At 31.2% G+C, this 12,617-nt stretch overlaps 1 protein-coding gene across 1 annotated transcript; it reads left to right on the top strand.

The window, feature by feature from the left end:
• Positions 1-6,221: 6,221 nt before the first annotated feature.
• LOC113864820 (eukaryotic translation initiation factor 4B3) lies at positions 6,222-8,787 on the top strand. Its single transcript, XM_027498963.1, has 2 exons — positions 6,222-7,442; positions 8,395-8,787. Exons 1-2 carry the CDS (start codon positions 6,337-6,339, stop codon positions 8,432-8,434), a joined length of 1,146 nt encoding a protein of 381 aa, XP_027354764.1. The 5' UTR covers positions 6,222-6,336; the 3' UTR covers positions 8,435-8,787.
• The last annotated feature ends 3,830 nt before the right edge of the window (positions 8,788-12,617 follow it).

Genomic DNA, 12,617 nt, shown 5'->3' with positions numbered 1-12,617 from the left:
TATAAGATCAATTAATTTGATCTTAAAAATTAATACATTTTGAATTGCTCTCTGAGGACGATGTCTTGGTATTCTATCGGTTATTACTTGCAATAGACCCGACATACTTGCCGTGTTTGAAGGAAAAGTCTCAACAAGCATCTGGGTATCAGACATGGACCCAACACTGACACTGCTTGGACATGGCTTTGACACAGTTATGCAAGTGTTCAAAAACCTAAATCTATTTTTGCAACTGCGACACGACTTTGACACAACTATGATACGGCTCAACATGCAAGACATGGCTCCGAAACCAGAAAAAAAATGTAAAAGTAAAAAAAGAAGAAGTTAAAACTTAAAAAGTTAAAAAAAACCTTTCATCCACCTTCAAAAACTTCCTCCTTTCTTCCTTCTTACGCACATTTTATTTCTATTTTGCTTGGTTGGGTTTTCTGCATATTTCTCTACTTGTCGTTCACCTTTTTCCGATCATCATTCTTCAGCAATGTTCATCTCTGTCATTTTTACTGGTTTGCTTACTATCTCTATTTTGTTTTTTGTTTCTTTCTCTATTCTGGGATTTCTGTTTCTTTTTCTATTTCTGTTCTGGGTTTTGTTTCTATTTTTATTTTTTATTCATCTATGCACATGTACATTTCATTTTTTTCGTTGTTTGTTGAATGTTTGCTCTTGTTTTTGTTTATATTTCTATTTTTTGTTTACGTTAGTGTTTCTTTTTCTATTTCTATTTTGGTTTCTGTTTTTGTTTCTATTTCATCTTCACATGTATGTTTAGTTTGTTTTGTTGTTTGTTGAACGTCTGCTCTGTTCGTCTTTGCTCTGCACATATACATTTGCTTTGTTCATCTCTCTTTTTTATTTTTGTATTAATTTGCTTTGTTTCATTTGAAAATAAACAGGAACTAAATTAGTTGTCTCTAATTCATGTAGAAATGAGTACTTCTAGTCAAACCTTACAAGATGATGACACCAAACCCTATGGAATTATGTTGAAAAGATAAAAAAGTATAGGTAGAAGTGGTGGAAATTATGATGTTAAATGCAATTTTTATGACCTAATTTTTAATAAATCTTATACTATAGTGATGACACATTTGTTGAAGATTACAAGCAAAAGGAGTTAGAAGTCGTCAAAAAGCAACACCCTCAAAGCTTGTTGATTTAAAAAGGATAGACAACGAGGCTATATTGAGGATAAAAAAGTCAAAAGCAAAATTTGTCTCTTTGCCTTTGGTTTCTAATGAATCACCCATCAACACCAATGATGGTGTTTATCTCAGAAAGAGGAAAAATATATGAACCAATAGAAACATCTTTCAATATGCAAGTTAGAGAGGCATTAGATTTTGAAATTGTTAGGATGTTCTACTCATCAGGATTGCCTTTTTATTTATCAAGAAATCCTTATTATAGGAGAGCGTTTTCTTTTACTACCAACAATTATATAAGTAGATATCAACCTCTGAACCATAATAATTTAAGAACAAACTTGCTTCAAAATGAAAGAAGACACATAGAAAGGCTATTGAAGCTAATAAAAAATACACGGAGACAAAGAGGTATTAGCATTGTTAGTGATGGATGGAGTGATCCTCAAAGAAGGCCTCTCATTAATTTTATAGTTGTAACAAAGAGTGGACTCATGTTTTTTAAGCTATAGAATGCTCAGATGAGATTAAAGATAAAGATTTTATAGCCAAATAAATGAAAGATGTGATAATGTAGGTTAGACTATCAAATGTTGTGCAAATTGTGACTGATAATGCACCTGTATGTAAGGAAACAGGTTTAATGATTGAGGCTAATTTCCGTTCTATTTATCAGACAAAGTATATTGTACATACTCTAAACCTTGTTTTGAAAAATATATGTGCAGCTAAGAATACAAAAAATAAAAATGCTGCTTATCAAGAGTATTCTTAGATCACTACAATAGTGGAAGATATTGTGTTCATAAATTTTTTTATCATGGGTCACACTATGAGGTGGTCCATTTTCAACTCATTGAAATTGCTTTCCGTTGCTCTAACAATCCTCTACTATAGTAATGCTTAAGAGATTTAAGCAATTGAAGAAAGAACTCCAAGAGATAGTTATTAATGATGAATGGTCTTCTTACAAGGAAGATAATGTTGGAAAAATTAAATTTGTGAAAGATACATTAATGATGAATGGTCTTCTTACAAGGAAGATAATGTTGAAAAAACTAAATTTGTGAAAGATACATTATTGAATGATGTTTGGTGGGACAAGGATGATTATATACCATCTTTCACTAGTTGCATCTATAATATTCTTAGAAAAACGAATACGGAAGTTTCATCTCTCCATTTAGTATATGAAATGTGGGACTCAATGATTGAAAAGGTAAGAAAATCATATATCGATATGAAAGAAAGGGGAAGAATCAAGCATTTATAATGTGCACTCGATATTAATTGAACATTGGACAAAGAGTATAATACCTCTCCATTGTTTAGCTCATTCTTTAAACTTAACATAATAAATTATATTCCTAAATAATATTTTCAATGCTTAAAATTTTTAGTTATATTTTTATAGGTTATTATAACCATGAATGACTAAGTGCAGATTCTAATAGAGTTCCTTCACATCAAGATATAAAAATTACTCATGAAAGGATGAAATGTTTCAAAAGATACTTTGTTGATATGGATGTGAGGAGACAAGTGAATGTAGACTTTGTAAACTTTTCAAATGGAAGATAAAGTTTTGATGACATTGATTCTTTAAGTGATAAGGGTAAGATGAATGCAAAATCTTGATGGCTTGTTCATGGTGCTCATGCTCTAATACTGCAAAAGGTTGCCAATAAGCTACCCAGACAACCATGTTCTTTTTCATGTTGTGAAAGAAATTCGAGCACTTACTCTTTTATTTATTCTATGAAGAGAAACAAGATGACACCGTATAAGGTAGAAGATCTAGTATTTGTTCATAGCAACCTCTGTCTTCTTTCAAGAAATTCTCCACAATATGACCAAGAGGAAACAAAAATATAGGATATAGTAGAAGATGCATTTGAATCACTAGATGAGAATGGATTGCTTGAAGTTGCTAATTTGTCACTTGATGAGCCGGAGCTTAAGGCTTTATTTTTCAATGATGATAATTAAGGAAGTCACAACCCGTGAGAGATTTAATTCACCTTATTATTTTGGGACTTTTTTTTTTTTTTGTAAAGAGACAAAGTTTTTGCATAATGAGATAATGCTGCTTAGTATTTTTTTGTTAGGGTATCATATGAAAATTGTAAAGTCTAACAACTTTATCTTGAGAAGATGAATGAATAAATCTTAATTTTTAATTTAAATTTTTCATGTTAATTATATTTAATTTTTTATATATTTATATATAAGTGGTGTCCCAGTGTCTTATATTCTAGACATTAGCCATGTGTCGGTAGTCGTGTTGTATCTGGTGTCTATGTCGGAGTCGATACTTCATAGGTTCTAGCAGAGCCTTGATATTTTTCTTTATCAACATCTTTAGAAGTTTATTTGCAAAGAATTATTTCTAAGATAGAGATTGATGGCCTAAAATAAGTAATTTTTTGCCTTTAAATCTTTCAACTATAGCCCCTTCAACTATTTTTGTTGTGCTTTTATGAGTGTTGCATTAGGCATTTTGACACCATTTTCAACATGTCAATACTCTTTGGATCTCAAGAAATTCTCCATTAGATTACTTCAAAGGTCATAGTGACCATTAAAATGTGGAATAACAGGCCGCAGAAAGTATCCTTCAGATGACATCTCTTTTGCTTGTTATTATGTAAAAAAGACTGTTGCTACTTTATTTTTTTTTCTCTCTGGGCTCCAATTTGGCTCTTGATACTATAGTTAGCATAAAATAGAAATGAAGTTGATAACGTAAAAAAAGTAATGAAGATAAGAATATGAGAAATATATATCTATATCTTGTTGAAACAAATTTTGCATAATCTAAAAACTAAAATCAAGGATATTTTGGATAATCTTAAAACTGAAATTAAACTCCTAAAATAATTAAAACAAATAACAACTAAACAATGTGGAGTAAAATTCTTCCTAAGACCTAGTCAATGAAAAGATAAATATTATTTTCTTTACAGATAAATGACAAATCGGTAAATTATTGTTTCTTTTCCTTCATTTCTTTTCTCCTAACCTCTCTGTAACATTTTCTCTTTCATCTTTCTCCTCTCTTCCCAACCAATTTGTTGTCAAAACAAGCAAAGTTAAATAATTATTATTTGAATATCCGTAATTTGACTCACTCTAATCAAAACTCTATTTGGGTTGAGTAAAATTGAGATTTGCTAATGTTATCAAGGACAATTTGGAGTTTTGTAGTGAGTAATTGACTTATACTATATCATAGGTGAGTTAGGCATGACTAAAGACAGATGTAAAATACACTATTTTTTATATCTGTTTTTCTGATTACTATTTTCTACATTAGTTTTTTGGAGAATCGAAATAAAAAGTAATGAAAAAATTTGAATTTTATTGTCTTTAATGTCTAAACTTTGAATGAACATAATTTTTAGCATATAACTTTGAAGATGAGTTTTTCGGGATTTGGACAATTTTTCTTTCAAAATTTTAACATTGTTTAATTTTTTACTATTTTTTATATATTTTTTTAGAAATTTTTTTACTATTTATAAATACTCGATGATTTAAATTATAATTTATACCCAGAGAATAAAATAAAAATTAATGTTGCATAGTCACAAATAAAGAATAAAAGAGAAAAATAAAATAAAAAAATATATTAAATTACTAATATATCTTTTAATAAATTTAACTTGTATCGTAAATTTTATTTATTACATTTTTAATTTTCTTATGTTAATTAACGGTTTATCATGGTTGCAGACGACATAAGAATTCACCTATTTATTCTTCGTATCTTCTGCAGCAACTGGGCATTAAGTCGTTGGATATTGTTTTGCTATGGGTTCTTATCCTGATTTTCCTTCTTAAAGACTTGAAAGCACTGGGATTTAAAGATGACTCTAATGAAATGACGGTTGAGGAAGCGTGCACACTTGTGCACACCAAAGCACCTGCTAGCTAGTGGTGGCGAGTTTAGCTCACTTTTGCATGGCATCTATCTTTTGAAAACCTTGTGCTATCCTCCCTCATTCTTTGACACCTTATTCTTTAAATTGCTTGGATTCGAAGCCAACTTGGTGAATCAGTTGATCAGCTAATACCTTTTCTCCATTTTCTATACAAATATAATCAGAATTAGAATATCCGTTTGAAACACTGTATCACCGAAAGATACTAATCAATTTGACACCCCTTGGCATCGATAAATCACAAGTAGAAATTAAGAACAAAAAAAATAGTATAAAGTGAATATAACAATTTAAGTATAAAAATATTATGTTATTGAATATTGGCAAAGGATGGTTGGTGAGTTTTAACCTTTGGATAAGTAAATCCGACAATAAAAACGAGTATTAGTGAAAGAGCAAGTGAGTTGCAGTTTAAAAATAAATAGTAATATATAATCATGGAGACTAATAAAATAGAAAATGAAATTGTAATTTGAAATAAACAGTATTAAAATAAAAAATAATAAAAGTAAGACGATAGACGAATTTATATTATCTTGTATGAATAGGAAAAATATTCATATAAAAATATAAAATCAAATCAAATTACAAAAATGATTTATAATGCTATCTAAGTAAAAACTGTAAATCAAAACGAATATATTAGATACTGTTTATCTAAAATAATGATTTATTAGGAAGAGGGATTGATTAGTTTTTATTTCTTGTTATTAACAAAGAAGTATAGCTTTAAATGCTTTTATAGAAGAAAAAAAAACTGTCATCATAAAAAAGAAGATTTTTTTTTAATCTTTGTTTACTTATAAGCGAATAAAATTTTTATTAAAAGGTGAAATAAGTTGCATAAAGTAGGACGATAAAAGTAACAAATTTATAATATAATATTATATTCTGTTAGTTAATTTTTTAAAGATGTTTTATTATATCTCTTAAAAGTTAAATTATCATTTATATAATTTTATTTTAAATATAAAACAAGATTAATACTTGATAAATTAAGTTGTGTATATCATTGTGGTTGGTGGCGTAATATTTATCTCTTTAGAATTAGATAAGAATAAAAAAAAGATTTATGTTAATAAAAGAAGAAGCTAACATGCACCGTTTAATAACAGACATTATGGTCCGATGTGGTATATAAGTGTCCACCGCGCCTGATGCTGTGGTTTTGCTGAGAGAGAACGCAAAGCAAAACAAAGCTTTGGGTGAAAACAAAGGTTGCAAGCAAACTGCAACACACAATGGCGGCTACTGTATCTGCTTGGTCCAAGCCCGGCGCGTGGGCCCTAGACTCCGAAGAACATGAAGAAGAACTCCTTCAACAGAACCACAAAGACGACGAACCTAAACCACTCGTCGACTTCCCTTCCCTCGCCGTCGCCGCCGCCACCAAGCCCAAGAAGAAGAAGGCCCAAACCTACTCTCTCGCCGAGTTCACCGCCAAACCCGACCCAGCCTTCACCAACCAAGAAGATCTCTTGAATCTCCCCACCGGTCCCCGCCAGCGCTCCGCCGAGGAACTCGACCGCGACAGGAACCATCTCGGCGGAGGCTTCCGCTCCTACGGCGACCGCCCCCGCAGGAATTCTGGCGGCGATGAATCGTCCAATTCGAGGTGGGGTTCGTCTAGGGTTTCTGATGAGCCCCGCAGAAACGGCGCGTTTGGGGCTAGGGATTCGAATCGCGAGTTGCCGCCGTCGCGCGCTGATGAAATCGATAATTGGGCTGCTGCGAAGAAATCACCGAGCGGTGGGAACGGGTTCGAGAGGAAGGAGAGGGAAAGAGGGGGTTTCTTCGATTCACAGTCGCGTGCTGACGAATCTGAGAGTTGGGTTTCGAATAAGAGTTTTGTGCCGTCGGATGGACGAAGATTCGGTTCCAACGGTGGCGGTGGGTTTGAGAGAGAGAGAAAGGTTGGGTTTGGTTCCAGCGGTGGAGCAGATTCGGATAATTGGAACAAGAAGAAGGGTGAGTTCAGCGTTGGGAGTGAAAGAAGCGAGAGTGGTAGTGGGGGAAGGCCAAAGCTTGTTCTGCAACCTCGGAAAGTGTCGGCGAGTAATGAGAACCAGGAAGGTGGTTCTGGGAATGTGACAAAGCCTAAGGGTCTGAATCCGTTTGGTGAAGCAAGGCCAAGGGAACAGGTTTTGGCAGAGAAAGGGCAAGATTGGAAGAAGTTTGATGAGCAGCTTGAGAGCATGAAGATTAAGGAGACTAATGTGGATGGGTTTGGGAAGAGGGCTTTTGGTTCTGGCAATTCAAGCAATGCAGGACGTGGTGCTAGTTTTCCTGATGATCGCACTGAGAGGAGTTGGAGGAGGCCACAATCTGATGATGATCGTCCAAAAAGGTTTGTCAGCAATAAGAATACCAATCCAGATGGTAGTAGTTCCCTCTATTTTTCTCTCCTTGATTGGTTTTCTTAGTTGTGTTTTGGTGCTTCGTTTATGCTAGTATTGGTTGGTTCTTTCTTTAGGCTTCTACTTTCGATACTGATTGATTACGCTGTTCAATCTGCCCCTGGTTGATACCAGAGTGGGAAGTAAATGAAGTATACTCAGAACTGTTAATTCACCATGCTGTTTTGATGTTAATTTGCAGTTTCCTACCTGTTGGTTCAGTCTCAAAAATTATGTTTTCACAAGTTTGTGTATATGCTTACCTTATATAATACTAAATAAGATGCTTATTGTTATAACCTTCACGTATCTGATGTCATATACTTTTTGTCAGAGGTATCTTCAACTAATTTAGCTTACTGATTTTTGAGGTTATTTTTAACAGTTCTGACTCACTACTCCTGTGTGTGTTGTTGTAACACTAGCTTATTTTTGTGCTACATTTGATCTTGCATCCTGCCATGGTACCGCTAGGTTTTAACTTTGAACACTTTTTTGTTACTGATCTCTTTGTATTCGTCGATGTGATTTTTAAGCACGTAGTGTTACTGTCTTTCCTGGAGGACAAGAATGTTGCTAGGTTTTGAATCACTTTGCCAGCCTAATACTTGAATATCACATGCTCCCAACGCCCCACATACAAGATTGTTTTCACTCTCTCTATTTGTGTTCATTATTGATAGACTGACCACTCGTTTACCTTGTCATTTTAGCCTTTTTCTTATATATAAAAGAAAAGAACTGATAAATATGTGAGTGGTGGACCCTATCGGTTTAAGAGAGTTTGAAATGCCAAGATAAATCAATACTTAACGGTGGCGTTTGTGTTTGTGACTTGGATTACTCTGCTGCCTATTTAGGCCTATTTGTAACGCTGATGAGCTGTTTACTTTTTTAATGCAGTGCTGAGAAAGTGGAGGATGAACACGTTGAAGAAAACTGAAGAGCTATCAATTACTTTTGTCGCTGCAGATTGATTGATAAGAGACTTGGAAAGGAACATTGAATATCAAAAACTTAATTTTTGTTTCCCATTGAAGTTTTGTCTTTACTTATATTTTCCTATGTTTTTATTGTGAAAGACTACACTGAAACTGCTTAGAGGCATTTTTGTTAGGCATGCTAGTAGCTTAGGCAGTCTCTGTTTTTATGACAATGTTTGTTGCTAAATGTTACCGTAATTTTGGCCTTATTTTTACATCCCTTCATAATCTGTATAAGCTGGGTGATGAACTGCTGATTTTGGAATTCATATTTTTTTTGGGCCCCGCTTCATTTACAGAATGATATTCACGTCTAACTAGTGATATTTGTACGCAGATTAGATAGGTCAGATATTCAGATTCCCTCCCCATTGTTGAGAAATTAGAGAAAAACAAAGGATTTCACTGGCGCTATAGATATGACCTCTAAATAATATATGCTAAACAGGTTAATAAGCAGTCAGAAATGGTAACCAAGTCGAATTTGATGGCTCATATGCTGGAAAAAAATATAGTTTCCTCTCCAGTCAGAGACCAAAATGTACTTCTTCCACTGTCTTTTGTATTCTTCACTTCTATCTCCTCTCTTTCCATAGCTTTTCCAAACCAAACGAAGTTTCCTCCCCAGTCACAAATCAGAGGTGTAAATGTTCTCACGACTGGATTTTTATTCTTTCTCCTCCAAGTTTGATTTTCCAAATGTCTCGTGGCTAGAAGTTATTAATAAATGTCAATAGTTCAGCAGACAGTAATGAATAGCTAGAGCGCTATATTACCTTAAAATTCGTCATGTCAACTTTTGTGGATGGCACGATCTTCTGCCTACGTTGGAGGAATTTTATTTTATTTTATTCTGTGGATGCCACGATTTTTATCGAGCACTTTAGTTCTTAGAATTATGTAACATAATGTTTGATATGTTATAATATGTGATAGGTGTAGATATAGCTAAAAAAGTGCTTTACATGGGGATTAATTATTCGCTAATTATATATATTTCTTTTTCTTTGTTAGAAACTATCATTATTAAAAATTGCTAACAGTATTCATCATCTCAGTGTTAACTTTTTCTTCCTCAAGCCAACTCAATGCTAAAAAATTCTTTTGCAACTAAGGAAGACTTTATCTTTTATGTCTTCTTTTACCATTTCCATCTCTCTAACCTTAATTCCCTTGTCAACAAAACGCTCTCTTTTATCGTTTTTTGTTGTTGTCTTTGATCCCTACACTTACTGTCGTTGAAAGGTTTTAGTTTGTTGGCGCTGCTCGACTCGTTGCAAATCACCACAATAGTGTGAATTCTCAACCATAATTATGTGACTACTCAGAGTATAAATGTGAATTTGATGGTGAAGGTAGAGAAGCTTGAGAAGATTTAAGATAGAGAGAAAAATTTTACAAAAGGATAAAGGGGTTTTCGACAATGGTATAATGTTAAAAAATAATAAAGAAAAAGAATGTGTGGATGAAAAATTTTAATAATTTGGGAGATTAAAATAAAAAATATATAATACAATATATACAATATTATTTTTATCATATAATTAATTATATATGTCATTTAACGTAATATCTCGACATTTTATTATTATATCTTAATAATTTATGACTTTAAAAATTAAATTGATTGGTGAAAAAAAAGTATTAAAGACTATTAAATGCATTTTAAAATCTTAAAAATTAAAATGTCTCACATTTATTTGTTAAGTGCATTTGTGTCTTAATTTTTTAGCCTAGTAGCTTTTGACTTAACCATTTCATCCTTGAAGTTTGGTGGGTTTGTGCCTGTAGTTAAGCAATTGAAATCATAGCTAATAATAATGATAATCCCTTGTGCGTGTCCAAATTTGTTTCTAACAAGAATTTAACTTCTTTGTGGCTTAAAGTAGTGGACACAACAATTGTCAGCTAACTTTTCGAAGTTATGTTCCTTCTGTGTAAAAAATAATGGGGAGCAGCCTCTCACTATGGTTCATAAAGAAAATGATTCAATTAGACTCACCTCAGAGGGTGACCTTAAATTAATACACTAGCTTTAGTGGTCAATTTGGAAAACCAGAAAAAGAAAAAGAACTCTACAAAAGGCATTTCAAATGATATCAATGTGCATGCTTGACAAGAAGAGGGTCGAAGGGCTCTTTGAATCGCAGCTGATTGAGATTGTGTATGCCTTTGAGCAAGCGACTAGAATCAAGAAGCCCCTTTTCCAACCTTCGATCTTTTAAGAAAAGTCTCCTATTCAAATGTTATTATGGTTTTGTTTTGTTTATTTTATCAATTCTGAATGATTATATGTTGCAATTTATGTAAACTAACGTGCATCATGTTTCCCTTTTTAGTAACAAATGATACATTATGTTCTTCTAAACTTTAAAGTGAGGTGTTACAATTGTCGATGATAGAATCAAAGGATAGATTTTGCAATCCTTGTTACGTTTTTTTCTTTATCAGCCATATTATAAAAAACAAACGAGCACAATAATATCCTGGCACATATGCACAGTTCAGTTTGACATTGCAAAACTTTTACAATAAAGAGGTTCCTTTACCAACGCAAAGAAAGAAGAGAAAGTGCCCTTATTTTTATATTATTTATTTATTTTATTATAATTCTAATAATTGATTTTTTTTTTCATCAGTATTTATAATTCATTACACATTTTGTTTTCTTTAGTGTAAGAGAAATGAAATTCACCAATGGCAGTGCCAATTTTGAATATGCGGCGGGTATCAATAGATTTATCATACCAATTATTATATTTTTTATTCTCTTTCTTTTTTTTCCTACTATTTCTTTTAATCTATTTTCTTAATTTTATTTTGGGGAGGCGTGTTGTGACCCCACTTTTTTTCTTGTGACTAGACACTGCTGTGTCATAGATGAGACTAAAATATTATTTCATGTTATTGGATATATATATATATATATATATATATATATATATATATATATATATATATATATATGAAAAATATTTTAAAAAATTTACACTTAATATTAGCTTTTTATTTAACTTATATCTACTAATTAGTAAAGTAATAAATTATAACCATTTATATGTAAGTTAAATAAAAAGTTCAAATTAAATATAAAATTTTTTATATTTATATTAGTGTGAGAAAATCATGCCTCATATATATAATGTATAAAAAAAAGATGTTCAATTAAAAATTTAAAGTATATAAATAATGTAACATATATTTACATGATATTAAAATAAAATTGAGTAAAAATATATTTTTTGTATAAAAATATAATATAATTTAATATAAATTTATTTCAAATGTAGTTTGATTTAATTTTAATAATAAGAATTGAAAAACTAAACTAAATAGTAATATAAAATATAATTTTTAATTTTTTTATTTGATTAGTTTTCAGTTTAATTAATTTTTAATATTTTTTAAACTTATTTAAGGGTTTGGAAACATTTAGTTATGTTTTAAACACCCTAGATATGAGTTGCAAGAACTAAGAACGATAAAGGTGAAAATGAATTTGAGTTGGTTAATTGATGAAATATTGTTAATTTTATTTGTAATATTTGACAATAATATGAATTAAATTTTATTGATGGTTACTCATGTTTGGATGAAATAAAACATGAGTAGAAAAAAAATAAAATTTGTAATATTGTTCAAATCAGTTTTTTAAATTTAAAATTTTAAACATTATCTTTTGAGATTAAAAATTATGAATCAATTTGGTTCTTATCATAAAAGAATATTACACTCAAGTGACTGAATTATAATTTGTCACATTAAATAACACATTGATATTTATTTTAGATACAAAATGACGTCGTTTTATGACTCTAAAATATAGTTTATTTTCATCCTAAACTTTTAAGATTTAACATTTTTTTCTTTTTCTAATGATTATCCTTTCTTGTGTTTTACCTTTTTCATTGTCTTTCTCTTTTTAATGAAAATTAGATAGTTTTGTTTACAGGATTTAAAGAATTTAGCATTGAAGAATTTACAATTCAAATTTTTAGATGAGAATATTACTTCAATTTTGTAAACCTCATTTATGTAGTGAGAAACATGACCAAATCAAAAAAGTTTTGACGCTAAAGCCAAATGTTGGTGTTTGAAGAATTTAATGATGATGTTAGAGTTGCAGTTAAATTTAGATTAGAG

Source organism: Abrus precatorius, unplaced genomic scaffold, assembly GCF_003935025.1.
Source record: "Abrus precatorius isolate BTA unplaced genomic scaffold, Abrus_2018 Scaffold4, whole genome shotgun sequence".
NCBI lineage: Eukaryota > Viridiplantae > Streptophyta > Magnoliopsida > Fabales > Fabaceae > Abrus > Abrus precatorius.
The sequence above is the reverse complement of the archived record's forward strand: the minus strand, read 5'-3'. Positions and strand labels throughout refer to the sequence as shown.

Bases quoted from the DNA above. Each gene is read 5' to 3' on its own strand.
- LOC113864820 (XM_027498963.1), top strand. From the start codon at position 6,337: ATGGCGGCTACTGTATCTGCTTGGTCCAAGCCCGGCGCGTGGGCCCTA. The intron at 7,443-8,394 runs GTTTGTCAGCAA...TTTTTAATGCAG, and splicing joins GATGATGATCGTCCAAAAAG to TGCTGAGAAAGTGGAGGATG.